The 12414-nt window shown below is 42.6% G+C and overlaps 1 protein-coding gene and 1 long non-coding RNA gene across 14 annotated transcripts in view; one reads left to right on the forward strand and one right to left on the reverse strand.

Annotated features, from left to right (window-relative positions):
• Iqch (IQ motif containing H) overlaps positions 1-12414 on the reverse strand; it is a 195928-nt gene that overhangs the window by 30987 nt on the left and 152527 nt on the right. For all 12 annotated transcript variants that reach the window (XM_087561124.1, XM_087561125.1, XM_087561131.1 and 9 more), the window contains one exon: positions 6294-6464. In XM_087561124.1, the coding sequence (XP_087417250.1) occupies positions 6294-6464 (171 nt within the window). The remainder of the gene's footprint in view (positions 1-6293; positions 6465-12414) is intronic.
• Positions 5468-12414, forward strand: part of LOC102547003 (uncharacterized) — a 44309-nt gene continuing 37362 nt past the window's right edge. Inside the window, exons 1-3 of one of the 2 annotated variants that reach the window (XR_015627776.1) lie at positions 5468-5570; positions 6952-7054; positions 10985-11545. This is a non-coding gene — a long non-coding RNA (uncharacterized LOC102547003). Of the gene's footprint in view, positions 5571-6951; positions 7055-10984; positions 11546-12414 lie in introns of those variants that run through there. The other variant, XR_015627775.1, reaches the window with a different exon arrangement.

Below are 12414 nucleotides of genomic sequence, written 5' to 3' on the forward strand. Positions count from 1 at the left end.
GGTCATAAGGTAGAACAAAACGGCTCATAGCCTACCAGAATGTGACTGTTGGATGTCAGTAAGACCAGGCCACTTCTTGGTGAAAACAAACTATTGTCACCCCCTTTCCCAGTCCTGAATGTAAAATTCATGAAGAATCGGGGGGAAAAAAACCTCAGGATATTTGATAGATCTCTTAGTTGCCGCTTCTTTTCTGTTATTGAAACACCCTAGCCCATGACTTTAGTACTCAAGAGTTCTGGAGATGAGGAACAAGCAGAATTCCACAGTGGACAGGGCATATGGAGTCAGGAACACTGATTCTAAACCTGTGAGGGTCAATGACCATCTGTGTGAGCTTGAATTGAACATTAACTTCTGAACCTGACAGTGGACCGCCTAGCACTGTTTGAAACCTGGTAGGACCTGCTACTCTTTTGTCACTATTCCTTTAAAGGATTTTTAGACCATAAATAAATAGAATTCTCTGCGCTGTTCCTTCTACTGGTACCACTTGTCTCCTGGGATTCTGACCATCACCACAAGATTTACTGTGTTTCCTCAAACCAGGTTGCTCAGTATCAGTCTCCCACTCAAAAGTCCTCAGGGTCATTTCCTTGCCTTCAAGCTGAAATCTAGATCAGAGTGGGCAGACTCTTCCAGAGTCTCAGTGCACTGCTCTAACCCCTGCCTCCTGATTCTTCTAAGGGGATGAGAGGTCTTTTCAGACATTCTCCTCTTTACTACTGGAGCATTCCCTTCTCTTCTTTCCACTCACTGACTACTCTAGAAAGGCCAAGTTCCGGGTGTCTTTAAGGAGCCTCCTGATCCTACCAGGCCATCATGGTCTCTCTGGAGCAGTCACTATCATGGCTGTTGATGGCCTTGTGGATTTTATTTGTGAAAATGTATATTGTGTTCATGCTTTAGTATATAAACTGTTCATTTTTAGAAAGTGATGGCTCATGGTTCTTAGTGATTTGATCTTTTCTGTACTCTCTGTTACTTATTCAGCCATCTGTGCTACCTGGGAAACCTGTGCCATGTCTACTCCGGCTTCCTTTTAAACCCTACAACTCCCTCACGATCACCCAGCCCACCCTGTGTCACCGAGCTTGACAGATCTCAGACAGATGGAAATGCAGTGGATAACACATACCAGAAAGCAATTAGTCCCAGGGACATGGCTCTTCCTTTGAGAAGAATGTTCTGAAGTTTCAACCAGGCTTCTTCAGGCTGGAGCTGAACCCAGGCCTCAGGAACCCAAGCCCTGACTTAGCCAATGCGAGGCTGGCTAAGCAGAGCTTCAGGTTTGACAGCCTGTACATTAAACCTTGACTTCCCCAACTGCTCGCTTGGTAATCTTTAACATGTGCTTACTTTCTCTTAACCCAAATTTTCATATCTAAAAATTAACAAATCATTCCTGCTAATATATCAGGTTATGAACAAATTCATGTGAAGGTCTTAGCAAAGTGCACGCGGGTTAGGCTTAGTGCGGTGTTGCTACCCTCAGCCTAAGCCCTGTGGCAGAGCCAGGCACTGCTGTTCATGAACCTGGAGCTCTTTGCCACTTGTCCCAATTTTCTCCATGTTTCATGTGTTGGATGAGAGACCTGAATTTACTTCTAGTTGATTCTTTCTGAGTGTTAACTGATATAGCTTAGTGGTGACTGAAAAAGTCTTATGTATGGCCTGTCATGACAGTATTACCCTTTCTAGAAGTTTCTGTAACAATAAACCAACTAAGGATCTTTTCATGAAAGGATGCAGTATGGGGAGATTGGCCTTTCCTGTTTCTTCCCAGGTTGTGTTCCTCCTCCTGTCTTCTGCAGTATGTGAGTCTGCCAGCAAGGCTTCCTACAGGCAACCCCATTCTCTAGGACCCATAAAATCAATCTGCTCAAGAGATCTTGAGGATTCCTTAGCACTTACTTATTTACAGCTAAGGAAACTGAGGCCAGAGCGAAGCTCAGAATCCGTGACCCCCAAACCAATACTCTTCACCTCAAATTCCCACTGGCTTCATCTGGGATGTGCGGGATGTCAGAAAGCTAGGCTTCCCATGAATGAGAAGAGACGGCACACACAACGCTCTCAGTGCTGGTCCAGGCTTACCAGACTACCTTTCTAAATCATAGTCTAACAAGAAGCTTCGAGCTAAACAAAAGAAGCCTGGAATACGCTTTTTCACTGGAGAATATAATTTTGCTTCAGCCACAATTTAAATTGATTTAGTTCTGAGCGCAGCGTCTGAAGTGTGGAGCGCACTCTATTTTCACCATGATACTTGTTTTGACAGTGATGCATTTCAGTTGACATAGCTGAAATCCTTATGTAATAAATCTCTGCCTGAAAATTAATCATGTTTATAATATTCTGAGAATTAATAACACCCATTGCTCAAATCATTAACTTAAAAAAGGAGCTTCCAAAATCTGTTCTCGGCAGTAAGGGACCACAAATAAATGAATGTTTGATAAAATAATCCAAGTAGCAGTTTAACAAGCGTAAACTGGAATGTGGCTGCAATAACACAGAACTATTGTTTAAGGGTTGGCAGAGGCTGATGAGGCTCTTATTCCAGTTATGAAGCAGGCATCCACATGCATAATGAACTGCTCTCTGAATTATTAATGTGTTGCTTATTTAGCCTCATCTGTCTAGAAGATAATGTATCCTAACTCTAATGAGTGATTGGTTTTGTACATAATTACAGTAGGAGTAGTGGGGAAATGTGTGCCTTCAACGAAGGAGTTCTAAAAATAAAGTCATCACATAAACTCTGATGTGATTGCATTCTATCAAAATCAAACCCGAAGCATTTGAGAATTCATAATAAATTACAGGAGACAGAGTCATTATTAACATCATAATTTAACACAAAAGGTTTTACTTAATCATTTATTACAGATCATATCTGTTCAAACATGTATAAATGACTTGGGTTGTTTTAAGATATTAGCAAAGATGATTTTTTTATGGCCACTCAGGAACTGTGGTCTGAAGGTCCAGGAAGAAGGGGAGTGGACAGTGAAAGTTGATATAAAAGGGTGATTATTTATGCCAATTTTGAAGTTAATTAAAAGTTTTAAAAAATGACCCCTTTGTGTGTGTTCGTGCACGCGAGTGTGAGTGCGTGTGTGTGTGTGTGTGTGTGTATGTGTGTGTGTAAGTACACCTAGGGCCTACATGTGCAGATGCATGTGAAGGCAGAGATTGACATAGAATGTCTTCCAGAGTCAGTGTCTTATTTTTCGGGACAGGGTTTCTCGCTGACCCTGCAGCACTGCGCCAGATTTGTACACGGGTGCTGGGTACTGAACTCAGGTTTTCACGCTTGTGCAGCAAGCACTGTACTTACTACTGTACCTGTTACCCTACTCCTTTTTGTCTCTAAAATGTGCATATCTGGGATTTCTCAGACTTTATTTTGCTTTCAAATGTATTTGGTTGGTTGGTTTGGTAGGGAGTCTGGATCAGGCTTGGACATCTCTGAGCTCTCCTGGGAGTCTAGAACAGGTTCTTTGCTCACTTGTTTGTTTCATGTCTCAATACAGCACATTATTAAAGGAATAGAAGCAAACTAGGAGTATTTTACTTTACAGTTCTTAGTTCTGAAGGTGCTGCCATGATCGTAGATGCCATCCTTTCCTCCTTCGGTCTTCAAAGGAGGGCAGATTGTGAACCTGACAACAGCATAGTGTGTCCATACTTGCTTGTTAAGTTTCAGGTTGGCCGATGTGTACACAGATGTGCATGCTTTTAAAAAAGAACTTATTGCATGTGTAACATGCCTGGGGCCTACTACACACAGTAAGTAGTTCAGGCTGGCAGAATTTATTGCTCTCTGAAATCTAAAGCACTTTAAGTTTATTCTCACTCCAGAAACCCAGAATAGCCCTTTTGCCATAATTCTAGAAACATTTTATTTCTTTAAGTTTATAATGCTTTTCCGGTTTTCTATGTAGGCAGTTTCTAAAAGTATACAATAGTCTTTGCAGAGTTCCCATTCTTGGCCTGCAGCTAGGAATGACACCTAGAGGCAAGAGGGGGGAAATGAAGAGGTGCAACCTCTGTCCTATGGTTGGTAAACCTCACCAGCAGCAGGTCTCAGCCTATCATCCTACTGATAACAAAGGAGACTATAATAGAGAGAGGCAGATCATGCAAGGCCTCAACAACCAAGCTAGGAAGATCACAGGAGCCTGATCTTCTAAAATCCTGGGTAGGAAATGAAACTTCTAACACAGGAATGGCTTACATCTGCTTGAGCCATTAGTCAAAGGAGCCCATGAAACCCCCAAACATCTCAGGTTATTGCCAAGACTATTGGTTATGCTCCACATCTTGATAGGAAGACCTTATTGCATTGAACATAAAGTCAAGCTAGTGCCTAACTACAGCCTTCAGCCCTACTGACTCATGTTCATGGCACTGGAAGGTACTCTGCACACTACCACTAACCAACTACAAACCCTACAATCTACACCAGTGATACTGTCTGCATGATATGCTGGTGCATTGGTGGCACAAACGTTGTGGGAGTAACCAACCACTCTTTGATTGTATTTAAGGTTCACTCCATGAGACAGAATCCATGCCTGACAGTGCCTAGGTGGCTTAGAATCTGAGACTGGATAAGCCATGGACCTAGAGAAAAAACAAATGCTATCATTCTGCTAAAGGAAAACAGCAATGAAATGACTCCTTATGATGTTCTGCTATACCCATAGATCCGTGCCTCATTCGGCCATTATCAGAGAATCTGCTTCTTGCAGTAGATAGGAAATAACAGAGACCCACAACTGGATAATGTGAGTGAGAGATTTTTGTAACATTCAGTCCTAAATGAGATCAAAGCCCCTCCCCCACAGGTTCAGGAAACTACATGGAAGAGGAGGCAGAGAGGTCCTTGAGAGCCTTAGGGAATGGACGCCTTCAAGGAAGCTGTCCTTTAGACACAACAGGACTAATACACACATGAACTCAGAGAGACTGTGGCAGCATGGACAGGTTCAATCCAGACAGGGTTCCAGGGCTGAAATGGGGAAGTGGACAAGGGTTCCCACCTCTACCCAAGAAGCTATCTCCAGTTGACATCCACTTGCAAAGGAGAAATTAGTTTCTCTAATGGAGTTTCACTTAAGAGCATTTAATCACATGTAAGGGTAAGGGTAGCAGCCTCATGCCCAGCAGTAGATGCCCGACAGAAGACAAACTCAGTAGTATTTTTCTCATATGGCTTGGGTTGGGTATTAAAAAAATCTTACTGTTCTTTTGCTTGTCTGGTATGGTTTCTGATTTTGTGTTTTTGTTTTGTATCTGGTTCTTTCACTTTTGTTTCCCTGTTTGTTTATTTATTTTCTAAGGAGCCAAAAAAGGGCATGAATTTGATGGGAAGGAGGGAGAGGATTTGGGAGGATTTGGGGAGGGAAAACATGATCAATATATATTAAATGGATTTTGTTTTTTGTTTTTCAAAAAGGGTTTCTCTGTCCTGGAAATTGCCTGAAACGTGCTCTGTGAACCAGGCTGGCCTTGAACTTAGAGATCCCACCTGCTTCTGCCTCCAAGTGCTGAGATTAAAGGTGTGTGTCACCATGCCAGACTGAAAAAAAAAAAACCTTTTCTATTTAAAAAAAATCCCAGGTAAAAATCACTTTTTACTTTGCAGCAATCTTCACTGCAGTTTTTAGGCCCAGGGGAAAGAAGGGAGACCAGGAATCTGAGGGTAGCTCTACTACTAGTTCTCATATAGTGTGAGATGGCGGGGCAGAGTCCAGGGTGGTATCTCCATGGAGGCAGAGTACGGGTAAGATCTGAGGCATTTTAGCAGTTAAAATTATTGTAGCCCAGTTGTTGGCAGGCTGTGGGGCTAAGGAATGGCAGGCCTGTGGCTTGATCCTCTAAGAGAATGTATAGAGGGAGAGATCATCATATGGATTTAAATAGCTTCACCTGAAGACTCGGAGGAGCCAAGATTAGAAGTGTTGGACCTAGGAGTATAAGGAAAAAGTGGAAGGGTTGACTAGAACAATAGGGGATGAGGACTGTCAAAAACAGCTGGCTGTGTAGAGAAATATGAAGAGGATTGGGAAGTGCCCAAACAGAAAGCCGTGTGGCCTCTAGGCTTTCACACTCTACTTTCTCTTCCTGGGTGGCCGCCCCCCTTTTATGGAAGAGACTGTCACATTTGTGGACCTTGTTCTGAAGTGGCTCAGTGATCTGTCTGGTTCTTTAGCCTCTTTTTGCTCACTTAGTAGTTGAGTACCGCTCAGTGCCAAATCAACCAGAAGGAATCTGTTGCTCACCAGCTCTGCCTGGATGCTCAGACGTTTCTTTTCCCTTTCTGCATCTTCTTTAAAACGGGGCACTTCCAGGGTGCTCAGACTACAATTCAGATAACCATTTGTCAGGTACAGGGTGAGCTGCGTCATGGCTAGCTGGTCACTGTATGAGAGGTTGAGGCCTGTTGTCCATACCTGGTTAAAACACGAGTCAGAGCAGTCAGGGTATGATGAGACAGGAGAAGAAAGAGAGCCATACCACTCCCAACTACATCAGTAGGCCCAAGTAAACAAGTGGCCAACTCCTTGGAGTAGATGTCTTTGCTTCCCTCTCGATATCACATGCTGAGGGATGAAGCTTGTTTCTTACATTAGAAGATAAGTGATTATGTAGGAAGTTAAAGAAATGAAAATACCTGGTCAAGACAATCATCAGAGACCTTGGGTCTCGGTGACTCCCCCCACGCCCCGGGGTTTGTCACTTCAGAGGTGGATAGGGCAATGTTCTCTACTGAGATTGACTAAAAGCTAAGGATGGGGTAACTAAACTGGAAAAGTAGTGCAGATTGGACGGCATGGGAAAGGAGATCTTGCTTTGAGTCTGGAAAAAACAATGTCATTTTTATCAGAAAGTTAGACTTAAGGTGTAAGTCTTAAGTGTACTACCATTTTACTTTATCAGCCTGCAAATTCACAGTACCCTCAACAGTGACCTGATGATGACATCTGGAATTATGAGCAGACTCTGATGCAACAAAAATTTAAATGCTGTGAAAAACAGACAGGTTAGTTACACATTACTGATAACTGAGTGGTGGTTATTAATTTATTTGATAGATATTTACTGAGCATTTACTATGTGTTTAACTGGCAGAGACAAAAGTAGGTCATGTGCTACCTCCTCCTTTTAAGGTGACTTGTCATTTGAGACTCCCATGAGATCCCCAGAATCCAAGTTAGTTGAATGATTAAGGAAGAACATGCAAGTCACTAGAGAGTCAAAAATACAAAGGCCTAGGTCATGCCGTCAGGATGACAGCTCAGGGTCACAGCACAGTGTAATGTGCTCTGTAATGACAATTGTGGAAGTAGAAAGGACTGACTGGGTTTGTCTGATGGAGTCCAGGCTGCCTCTCAAAGGACATTTGAGCTTTAAACTAGTAATAAAGCCGTGATTTGCATGGACCAAGGACATATGGTATGCCAGGTACTTCACAGGCTTCTCTGCTCTTTCTAGGTACTTTAAAAACAGATAAGAAACAGGTTCAGAAGGTACCTAAGTCTACACAGTAAGTAAGGGGTAGCACTCAGATTCTAATCATTTCTGTTTGGCCCCAAGCCCGCCCTCCTCTCATGCACCTCTGGAGGAGAGGGCACTGATGCTGTACCAATCCTCCAGTCAAATTAAAAGTCAGAGTCTCAGAGAATCAAATGCTCTTGTTTAATACAGCCTATGCCATGGAAGTGTCTTGTGGAGAAAACATAAAGTATTGGATTTCTAGAGCTGTAATTACCAGTAATGCATTTTCACGGTAGGAAGTTGGAAACTAACACATTTTCATGAAGATTTGATTAAATATTTTTTTCTTCTTAGAAGGCCTACAAGTGCCCCACTCACCAACTCTGTATGTTAAAATACATAATACATCTGCCCTAAAGTGGACTCTGCTCTAACAGATCTAGCAGGGAGTGACTTGAGTAAGCATTGAATGTAAATGACATCATTATAAGAATATTAAGGGGTCAAGCTGTCAAGGCCCCTTGCTAAACTGAAGCTAATTTCAGGATCATATTCTCACAGTAATCCTCTTTCATAACAACAAATAAATCACATTTGCAACAATTGTTAAAAACTAACTGCCAAGTATGTGCTGCAGTTGTAAACATGCTATTTGTCAACTTAGATATTCCCTGCTGTACGGCATCACATGTAAATCAGATGGGGACAGCTCCTGTTCCCTCTAAGGAGGAACTGAACTCTGTTCTGACATGTCCATTTCCAGAGTTTCTCTTTTCATGCTTTGGGGTTCTTGTTGGGAAAGAGATACATAAAACATTACTGACGTTTTTATTAATGATATTGATGTTTTCGTGATAAAGCTTTTGATAAGAAAGCAGCATGGTATGGGGAAAGACAGAGCCAAGGCGTGAGAGCACGTGTGTGTATAGCCTCAAATGTTTAGACTAGTACTGAAGCTCTCGGTCTCAGTGTCCTTAAGTGTCAGGCCCAAACAGTAATACCTACCACGTGGGGTTTTAAAAACAAACAAAAAACCCAAACACACATACAACTGCCTGATAACTTCGAACACGAATGTTACTTATGAGACTGAGCATTCCTTTAAGAGGACACATTCCTCCCTGAGCACAGTGGTGCAAGCCCATAATCCCAGCACTCAAGAGGCAGAATCAAGCAAGGATAACAAATTCAAGGCCAGCCTGGATTAACAGTGGAAAATGCTGTCTTTTAAAAAGAATCTTAGGAGTCACACTTTGTGTAGATATCAGATAGCACCATTTCTTTTTCTTTTCTTTTTTTTTTTTCTTTTTTCTTTTTTTCAGAGCTGGGGACCGAACCCAGGGCCTTGCGCTTTCTAGGCAAGCGCTCTACCACTGAGCCTGATAGCAACCCCAACCCCTGATAGCACCATTTCTTAACTGGTTTGGCCCATAGTGGCAGGTTTTGGGCCAGGCTGCTACTACTCTAGCTCCATTTTACTGGAGGATACTGAGATCAAAAGCTGCTTCATAGTTTACCTGAGATGGTAGAGCATGGCCAGAGCTCTGAGTTTTCTGGAGGTTAGTATTTTTGCTTCCCCAGGTAGCCCTAACCCCTTTGTTCTGAAAGGAAATAGAACAGTTTCCTTAAGCCTTTTCCTCAGCAGCAGGCTTTCCTGATTTGCTCACATAATTGTTCCATTCTCCATCTGGTTTTCCATGCTGAAAACATTGCCCAAGGCATGCTTGTTTGTGAACAGGGGTTCCGATCTCCCCCTTTAGATTGTTGGCCCTTTAGGGGAGGCTGCTAAGTCTTTGTCTTCCCACAGTTCCCAGTGTGTGGGGTATGGTTAGTGAGGCAGGATCCACACACCATTCCAGTACCATACTGTGAACACCTCTAGAGCCATTCAGGAGCAGGCATCTGGGGGCCTCCTAGGGCTGAGTCCAGATTCAGATCAAGCAAATAGTCCTCTGTACTTCCTTGGTGCATTTCCCATGTTCTTGCTGCCTTTTATTTAATCTTTTAAATTTTAAATTTAAACTTTTAAATTTAAAATTCAGCATTAACTTTAAAAACTTACAGCTCCCTATAGTGGACACTCCTGTCACATGCCAGCCATGACAGTGGCCTCTATAAAAAACACTCTGAGTAGGGATCACAACGTGTAGGTGGTGACTTTGACATGACTTACTATGTATGACGGCTTGTAATGACTAGCCTGAGGATTAATTGATTACATTTGAAGATAAGAATAGGGCAAGAAATACTCTTCAAAAAAAATCACCCTGTATAATCAATCAATTTATTTTATAAATGGAGCAACTCTGACATAGGTGATAAGGTGGTTCTCTCTGGGTCTCAGCTAAGCATCAAAAGTGCAGAAGAACCTACAAGTCCTATTTCTTGTCCCATGATAACTGTTTGATGCTTTTCAAAAATAATTTTGCTAAAATAGCAAGAATGCTAGGGAAACTTGTACCAAGACCTTAAGAACACAAACAACACAAACATACTCACCTCGGCATTACTTGCAATACTGAAAGCCTACAGTTTCCAGCATTTGAGCATTAGATAAGAAAATTAGAATCTATCCGAGTGATGAGATGGTATGTGATATCATCATGAGAGATGATGGTTGTGAATAACATGATGATACGATGCGTACAAAGAGGAAGATAAGAAGTCATGTAAGCAAGCAGAATTATAATTGACTTTCATGGATATTCTCAGACACATTCAGGATGTGCACTATCTAACCTGGTTGCTGCCAGCTCATGTAGCCACTGGGCACTTGAAATGTTGCTGGTACACATGCTCGATCTCCAAGACTGAGGCGATAAAAAGGAACACCTCATGAATAATATCGTATACTAGTGGATACTGAAATACTACTACTGTGGTTATGATGGGTTAAGTAAAAATGTTAACTTATTTTCAGCTCTAATCCATTGCAACTTTACCAAAGAGGAGGGCCTAGTGTGGGGAGAGAAGGCCCTAGCTCTTCACCTCCATGACTGTATTATGCCTGGATTTAGAGGATAAACACAGGCTGGAATTGTTCTGCTCTCAAGGTCTTTGGGAGACAAGGCAATGATATGCTCCTGTGTGAGAAGGGATGGAAGAGAGACTTAATATAAGTCCCCTTTGCCTTAGTTATTCTGGGCAGATGGAGGCCGCCTGCTCGCCCTGATGCTACTGCCTCTTTCTGGTAGCAGGCAGAATGGGTGGGTGGTGGAGCATGCAGATGTGGGCAGCTGTGCTTTGGTCCTACATTCTATAATTGTCTTCAAGTGCAAGTAACATTCCATGGCAGAGTTTTGTCTTGCTTCTTGCTAGCTGCCTTTTATGAGCATCAGGGTTAAAAATGAGACTGAGAAACTAGTTTATATATTATACGGTAGTTATTGAAGAACCAGAATTTGTGAGCTTTAAGAATCTACAGATGTTTTTACAAATTCATCTCAATGTTTCCATTCCCTTTTCTTTTCTATAGGAAGACTGAGACAGTAAAGAGGCCAATGATCCAAGTTTATGCTATCAGTGTCTGAGATACAATTAAGTCACCTCTTTGGGTCACATTTCCCTTGACTAGTCACTGAAGATTATGGTCCAGGTAGCCCTTCCTTCACTGCTTCCAGACATGTCTCTGAAGCCAACTAGGGATTGTGAAGATTTACCATATGGAAAGAAATTTTTGAAAAAGACTTATTCTTCAAGTTGACCAAGCTTAAGAGATACTGCACTGAGAATTCACCCACTACAGAGCTGGTACCTGGCCTTCAGGGTAAACCGTGATGTGTGCCTACTCCCCTCAGCAGCGTATTTGACCTCAATCACCCACGTTTTTGTTCAGATTCATGGTTCTAAATCTGATGGGAAATCTACTATTGGACCATTTGATGCTTCCTAGAGAAAGGCCAAGCCACCTGTCAAACCCATGGGCAACACAGAAATGGCTAAGCAGAAGAAGCCAGGTAATATCCCTAGCTCCTCCGGGGTGGCATAATCCAGCTGCGAGGAGGCTGAGGTCCCTGTGCTCTGGCTTGATGCAGAGGTGAGTGAAGGACTCATTGTCCACTACTACTAAGTGGCAAGAAAGACATGGCTTAACAGTCTCTAGTCCACTGCAGCTTTACCAAAGGAGAGGGCCTAGTGTGGGGTGAGGATACAATATCAGAGGCTAGGAATTTGTTGGAGGGTGTTTAGTAAAGAGGAATGACATGTTCCAGTGTCTATTTTTGAAGCATTCATATGCAGTAAGAGAAGGGACTATGAATGTCAAGGATGGAGATGTGGAGTCCAATCAGGATGACACTGCCATAGTTTGGGTGATAGATGGCAGTGGAAAGACCAGAATGGGAACCATTAAGGGTGAAAGGACACTTATGGCTCTCATGTGGGGCATGCAATGAAAAGAAGTCCAAGAATCAAAGATATCTTTAATTTCTCCAGAAAATGGAAGGACTATTTCCTAGTAGAACAGATTAAGCACTAGTTAGAGGGTGAATCTGGGCTTCAGGTTTTTGTTCAGCTTGAGATACTTCTGTTCTAGTGGACAGGATGAGAGCTAATGCACATCTTTCTTCTCACTGTATTTCAGGAGCATATGTTGAGCTAAACTGTAGGCTTAAAGACAAATCAGGTCCTGGTAAGGAGGCAGCTCATCTCTCATGTCATTTTTGAGACAGGCGAGGCCCATAGGGCCAGAGGCTCTATCTAAGAGACTGTGGTAGAGACCAGTCATCCTGCTTCTCACCATGGTTAGGCCAAGGTGCATGAAGCTTGCAAAGGATAGAATGATAAACAGGGCAAGAGAAGTGTCAGCAACTGAGGGCACCACAGTTACAAGGACTTGCTGAAGATGCCAGTCCTTCCTCTGCTGTCTGTTTGGTCTTCAGCAATTTTGTTCCCTCTCTCTGGGTC

This window comes from Rattus norvegicus, chromosome 8 (genome assembly GCF_021556685.1).
Source record: "Rattus norvegicus strain SHRSP/BbbUtx chromosome 8, alternate assembly SHRSP_T2T, whole genome shotgun sequence".
In the NCBI taxonomy this organism is placed as follows: domain Eukaryota; kingdom Metazoa; phylum Chordata; class Mammalia; order Rodentia; family Muridae; genus Rattus; species Rattus norvegicus.